This window comes from Diaphorina citri, unplaced genomic scaffold, assembly GCF_000475195.1.
Source record: "Diaphorina citri unplaced genomic scaffold, Diaci psyllid genome assembly version 1.1 scaffold3172, whole genome shotgun sequence".
In the NCBI taxonomy this organism is placed as follows: Eukaryota; Metazoa; Arthropoda; class Insecta; order Hemiptera; family Psyllidae; genus Diaphorina; species Diaphorina citri.
Genome location: NW_007380583.1, coordinates 3222 through 10120, shown reverse-complemented (window position 1 = coordinate 10120; position 6899 = coordinate 3222). Strand labels below are relative to the sequence as shown.

The following is a 6899-nucleotide window of genomic DNA, read 5'->3' as shown; positions in this document are numbered from 1 at the left end:
CCTACCCTGCAATTTGTCTCTCTTAGTCGAGCATGATTCGCTCGAATCAGACAGAATCGAAGGAAGTATGTGAAAACACCATTGTGCCGCTTGATGTAAATATAATTAAAAAAAGATCTAAATAATGAAACTTTAAATTTATCGAAGAGATGGTTTACGTATTTATCCGCGATGGAACCTATGGAACAAGAAGTTTATAAGGACGGAAGAGAGAAGCAGGTATTAATGTAGGAGCGTTGTAGGAGAGGATAGAGGTTCATCTCCATATCGTAACTGGGAAAGGTAGAAAATCGCTAAAGTGCCCTTGCTAAACTTTTAACCTGCTCAAATCTAAACCAGGAGCTACTAACCTTGTGGACCTTGCTTTCCCGTAATATTACTTATTTGGGGAACCAATATGACGGTCTTCTCTGACTTTGTCGGGGAAATAAGGGCGTCGTTTTGGTTCCAAAAAAAATAGTCCCCTACAAATGTTATTTTAATGAATATTATAATTGGACAAACAACAACAAAAGTTTACAGCCTTTGAACGGTAATCCCAGTAAGCGGATCTTTGGTATAATCTGGAGACATTTTTAGGTGTAATTTTTATGTTTATTTGTATTTATTTCATGCAGGTCCCACAACGAGTTTAATCACAAATGAGGTTTTGGAGTTCCACTTTGACAAATATAATTGTCTTAGTATGTTCAACTCGAGGCTTGTCTTGTTACGTGTACAAACGGTTAAATGTACTTTTACTCTAGTAAAAAAACAAAAAATACAAAAAAAGTCTTTTCTAAAAAAAAAAAAAAAAAAAAAAAAAAAAATAGAAAGTAAAAAAGCGGTCTCTACGAAAACCTTCAAACCAATTGGAAGGCGCCTTTCTTTAGTCCTACAGTTTAGCCCGGTTATTTTCTGAAGATTTGTAAAGAAGTTGGTAGTTTGTAAAGGAAGATACGATGATATAGTACAGGTTTAGTAACCCTGTACTGGGAGCCAGTTTTTTTTATTATTATTTTTTTTTTTTTTTTAACAAGAAAAAAAATCGCCTATAAAAAGCACCCTCCTTTTCTTATCAGTGAATTTCTTCCAAGAAGATACTTTTCTCACATTAGCACTTTTCAATTTAGCAAAAATAATTTCTTTGAGCAGAAGCCAAAACGCGGAAAATTGTTAATTTTGAAATGAATCGAACTTTTGTATGGGCGCCCAAGATAAATCTACTTTTGCAATGTGCAACACACGAAACACACAGACATTGGTCCGGATGGCATAATTCAATATGATGAGGAAAAGAAACCCATGAGACTCATGAGAAGCGAGGCCTACATTAAAGTAACACCAAACGTGACCAAATCCTTCTCTCTTTTTCGCTAATATATCTCAGTCGTTCCACGTCAGAGTGCATCGGGGATTTGTTTATTATACTTAGAAAACAAAATAATTATCTACTATTTTTATTATTTGACATACTTACTCAGTACCGGTCCGGAGTTAGAATCATTCAAATTTCAGCAAGTTCCAACGAAGAAAAACAAAGTTCGGCTCTTATCGAATAATGAGTACCTATTCTCTCCCTATAGGTTATAGGAAGACAGATCTCTTTTTCCTTAGCTATTTACGAAAAAAAATACCAAAGTTCTTTATTCCTTGATTTCAGGCGAAGCTTTCAAACGCATGGGTTTCGACCTGCCCGAGTCAGTCAAGGATTTGCTCGACAAAAAGCTGGAACTCCGTGTCAATCTTCCTCAGTTGGAAAGCATAGTGGACAAATATCGCACCCTTATGACGAATCTAGATCCTGATATGTATCTTATATTGAAACGCCAAGTATTCAAACTGGAAACCTGTATTCTGCCCGGCACTTCCAAGTGAGTTTTTTTGTACTTGGCGTGAAACTTTGGACACGGGAAGGTTTTTGTGGGGGGGGGGATATCATTAGTTTTTGTAGAAAATCTTTTTCTTTCTCTCTCGCTTTCTCTCTTTTTATTTCTCCCTTTCTATTTCTCTCTCCCTCTCTTTTTCCTTTCCATTCCCCTCTTTCTTCTGTTCTTTTTCCATTATGGATGTTTTTTTTTTTTACTTCCTAGGTATTGTCATATTTTTGTCAATGATTTTATCAGTTATATGTTTCCCCCCCCATTGTTTCTCTACATTGTTTGAGTTATAATTGCAGGTCTTCTTTTAATTGTTTCTGTATTTTTAATTTGTTTCAGTTATAATTGGAGCTACACCAAACTAGACCACTTTCTCGCCAAGTGTAACAAAACTCTCGATCTCTTCCGCGCTCTGTTCGATCAAGTGAAGAAAATAGAAAATCTCCTGGATCTGAAAATACAGCAGATCGCACAGGTCAATTTGTTTGACTTAGGCGAGGTAAGACTGCTAGATTAGCTATATTTTATTGGGTGACTTTTTTTTTTAGATTCAACCAAAGAGATTCCTTTTTGGACGTCCATACTTGCTGCCACAGGCCACTCAGGTATTTTCAATTTTTATCTGAAAGCCCTCTTTCATATTTGGATGAAAATTTGCTATTTTTTTATGAAAAAAAAAAAAAAAAATCAAGATTTAAAGAGTCTGTCTCTCATGTTAAGGAAGATGTTTTCATACATGAGTTTCTGTAGGTAAGCATCATAGAATATGCTTTGGCAGTCGGGATATTGAAGTTGAGAATTCATATCTCCTCGCTTGAATCACTGGTCGCTACTTTGCAGCCCCGGCCGGCCATTCTTGAGTTGCCCTATATCTCTCTCCTTCCCCATTCCCTATTTAGAAGCGCCCCTCGACGGACAAACCCTGTTCGGCCGCGCCCTCTGTAGACCCCCCTGATAGCTTTCGCCGAATGGCGATAGCAGAATAAAGAAAAGATGTCTTTTTGTGTCTGCTATACACCGGGGTGATGGTCTCGAGCTCTAGCCATGTTAATTTGGCTGGCTCGAACCGCAGTCAACCATCGTGAGGACTTGTGCTTGGTCTTTAAAAGCAGAGAGAACCCTTTGAAGAACTGCCAGCTATTTTCTCTCCTTCACAGAGATCAGTTTCACAAAGGTCTCGAAGACGTTGAGGCAGCCTCGGTAATCTACTTAAACGAAATTAACAAAATAACAAAATAATAAGAAATTAACAAAAGAAAACGAAAATTGAATAAAGAAAGAAAATTGAATAAAGAAAGAAAAAAAAATTTGAAAAATCCTAACTCAGGGGCGGGATTAATGCCTAGGGTATTCTCTTCCATCCAACCCCTATATCTCTCTCCTTCCCCATTCCCTTTTTAGAAGCGCCCCTCGACGGACAAATCCTGTTCGGCCGCACCCTCTGTCGACCCCCCTGACTGCTCGGGCGCCAACAAGACACCCTTCCTGGACTTTGTGCGCAAGATGGAACATCGGCGCAATCTGGAGATGGAGAAGATTCTGTACATTGTCGACCGTATGTCGCCCGCCTTGCGCAAAATCGAAGAAATGGTGTTCGGCACTAATACAGGTAAGTGAAAGGGATTCTAGAAGTTGAGTTGGGGACTTCTTCCGAAGTTTTCTGCCAAGTACAACTTTTTTTTAGGTCGACGTAAAGAGATGCTGTGTTATTATGAACGATAAGAGCTCCGTTTACACGAGTGTTTTTCCAGTTTAGATTCCCTGAAAATCAATGATATCCCCCCAAAAAACTCTCTCTGTTCGAATTTTTGCGCCAAGTACAACTGTCTTTTCTGTTTTAGGTCGTCGTAAAGAGATGCTGTGTTATTACGAACGTCAAGAGGTCCGTTTACACGAGTGTTTAGTTTCCCCCGTCAAAAAGTACTGATATCCCCCATTAAAACTTTTCTGTGTTCGAAGTTCTTGTCGGGGACTTCTTCCGAAGTTTTCTGCCAAGTACAACTTTTTTTCTTTTTTTTTATGTCGACGTAAAGAGATGCTGTGTTATTATGAACGATACGAGCTCCGTTTACATGAGTGTTTTTCCAGTTTAGATTCCCTGAAAAACAATGATATCCCCCCAAAAAAACTCTGTGTTCGAATTTTTACGCCAAGTACAACTGCCTTTTCTGTTTTAGGTCGTCGTAAAGAGATGCTGTGTTATTACGAACGTCGAGAGGTCCGTTTACACGAGTGTTTAGATTCCCCCGTCAAAAAGTACTGATATCCCCCATTAAAACTTTTCTGTGTTCGAAGTTCTCTGCCAAGTACAACTTCTGTTCTAGGTCGTCGTAAAGAGATGCTGTGTTACTACGAACGTTACGAGCTCCGTTTACACGAGTGTTTTCTCGCGTTGATCAGTTCCAATCTCGAGTGTTTCACCGGCCTTCTCGAAGGCAACACGGCGCTGTTTCAAATCCAGGCCCTGCTGATGAAACACTCGCCCCTGTTGCAACCTCCAGTGCAGACGGTGGGGGTACTGCTGAAGAGGGACTTTGAGCATTTGCTTGACAGGTGAGGACATTAATTACTCGTGTGGCCTGTGTCGTAGCATGCCCAGCCTGTAGTATGCCTCTCATCAGCTGGGCAAGGAGAGACAATACCTCCCATTTAGGTGCTGGGTTAGCACGAGAACAGCAGAAAGTAACCCGTTGAATTAATTGGCAGTCAAAAAACGAGTGCAAATTTTTGTCAATGGTCGAAAAAAGTATATTATTGTCCGGCAATAGGTAGGTACCTACTAGTGGTTCGGTGAACTGCCACCCTCTATAGCTCCATTTTTTCTCTAAGATACAAAAAAAAAAGGGTAATTTGAAAATGAATTATGACATTTTTAAAAAAATATTTCCCTCCTCAGATTCAAAATCATCTCTTTAAAAGCAGAGAGAACCCTTTGAAGAACTGCCAGCTATTTTCTCTCCTTCACAGAGATCAGTTTCACAAAGGTCTCGAAGACGTCGAGACAGCCTCGGTAATCTATCTAAACGAAATATTCGAGCGACTCCGGGCCTCGGAGAAGTGTCTCCAGTTATTGCAGAGGCTACACCGAGTCCAGGCCCGGCCTCGGATAGGCGAGGCCCTGGGGGATAAGTACGAGCTGATCATGAGCAAGTTCCTCAAGGAGGTGATTTGGGTGGACCAGGAGTTTACGAAGAACTGGAAGAACCCGCCCCTGGTCAAAGGTAAAGTGAACTTGTTTTGATAGAAGAATTTTAAAGAACTTTGGTTTGAATGTGAACTTCACAAAAAGTGAAGTGAATTAGGAGGAAGTGAATTGATATCAGGAGCTTACTAGAAAACAACCCGTTGAAATATTGGCAATCAAAATATGAGTTTTTTTTGTCGATGGTGGGATTTGAACGTTACCAATGGGCTAACCAACTACTTGGCATTGAATTTGGAAGCACAATTGGTTAATGTGAGGGGGGGGGATATCAGTGATTTTTGAGCACTTTAGAGAAGTGTTCTCGTATTTTGTTTCGTCAAAAACCTGTTTGTTGCAGGACAAACCCGTAAGGCAAACAGTGTGTTTTGGCGTTCAATTTGGAAGCACAATTGGTTTTTATCGGGGATATCAGTGATTTCTGAGAACTTTGTTTCGTCAAAAAGTTATTCTGTTTCATTCTTCTGTTGCAGGACAAACCCGTAAGGCCGGCAGCGTGTACTGGGTACGACATCTTGCGTCCAAATTGAAAAGGACGGTACTTCTGTTTCAACAAGTGCCAGAACTCATGTGCCTCGAATCAAAGGAAGAGGCGTTTGCCGAATATCGGACTGTGGTGAAACAGCTAGAAACATTTGAACAGGTCACTTATCATGACTGGCTTTGACTGTCTGGAAAAGCTCTCCGGGCTCACTATACCTTGGAGGATAATTGAGGAGTATTCGTAATCCCAGCAATAAAGCAATCAGATCCTGATCTTGGCCTAAGTAAATTTCTTACTTACTTTTAGTACAGCTAGTCCCTGAGACGTTCTGTTCAACAGCGAACCATCAGGTTGTAAGGGCCGCTGTGTCATGTTTATGTCTGTGGCTTGACAAGCTGGTCTGCTCCCTGTTTAACGTCCCCCAGCCAGACTTAACGTCCCCCAGCCAGACTTAATGATTATTATTTCAGCTCCTGGATCAAGTAGAGAAGGCATACAAGTTGGAGCGTAATCTTCGTGTTACTATTACTGAGCTAGAGGCAGATCTCATGTTGCTTCTACCTAACTGTACACAGGTAGATAGGAATGTATTGGATACAGCAGGAGCAGCTATCACGCGTAGCATGACACATATTATAGGTAAGTCATCATGAAATAGTAACCACTAGGTAGTCTTTTTCTCCTAGACTTGGTGCGATTAGAGCAACCTTATGGATTTAGATCCATGGGTAATAGAGTTCTCTAGAAGTAGCCCTGCTACGTCTTTAGGTTAGGTAGAGACTCTTTGCAAAACTTTTAGTAGTTCTGTATTTAGACTTTGCTTAAAACTAAACGTCCCAACGCAACTTCCGTCCCATTATACCTACAGTTTAACAAAGCAACGTTTGTTGACAATACAAGCGACGTATGTTTTAACTAGCATGTTCTGTGTAACCAAGGTTGTGTTTAATCAACAGGAGACATGGTCCCTCAATCCTGTCTATTCTCTACTCAGCTTGGACAACTCACTCAGACTCTACATGAACATGATGTCCTATTCCATGAAATGAAACATTTGATGAAGACTATTATCAAGGTAAACAATACATTTCTCTTATGTACAGTCAGCCTAGTTAGCTTGGAGGGTTGTGCGTCTGGCTTGTAAGCGATAGGTCGTGGGCTCGATTCCCGCCCGGGAGAGGAAGCTGAGTGCGGATAGTGAACAAGATCCATGGAAGAAAAGTGCAAAAATCATTACTCAAGTTGGCGAGAAAATTCAGGGGAAAACATCTGGTAAAGGAGGACCGCAAGACAAAGAAACCTGGTGGTGGAATGATGAAGTGAAAGCAGCAATTAAAAAGAAAAAGGACATGAA

The 6899-nt window shown here is 40.4% G+C and overlaps 1 protein-coding gene across 1 annotated transcript; it reads left to right on the top strand.

Annotated features, from left to right (window-relative positions):
• Window positions 1-1284: 1284 nt before the first annotated feature.
• Window positions 1285-5728, top strand: LOC113471868 (dynein heavy chain 8, axonemal-like). The gene is made up of 8 exons (XM_026831325.1): window positions 1285-1300; window positions 1643-1853; window positions 2199-2358; window positions 3261-3468; window positions 4184-4412; window positions 4756-4777; window positions 4834-5080; window positions 5535-5728. Exons 1-8 carry the CDS (start codon window positions 1285-1287, stop codon window positions 5726-5728), a joined length of 1287 nt encoding a protein of 428 aa, XP_026687126.1.
• The last annotated feature ends 1171 nt before the right edge of the window (window positions 5729-6899 follow it).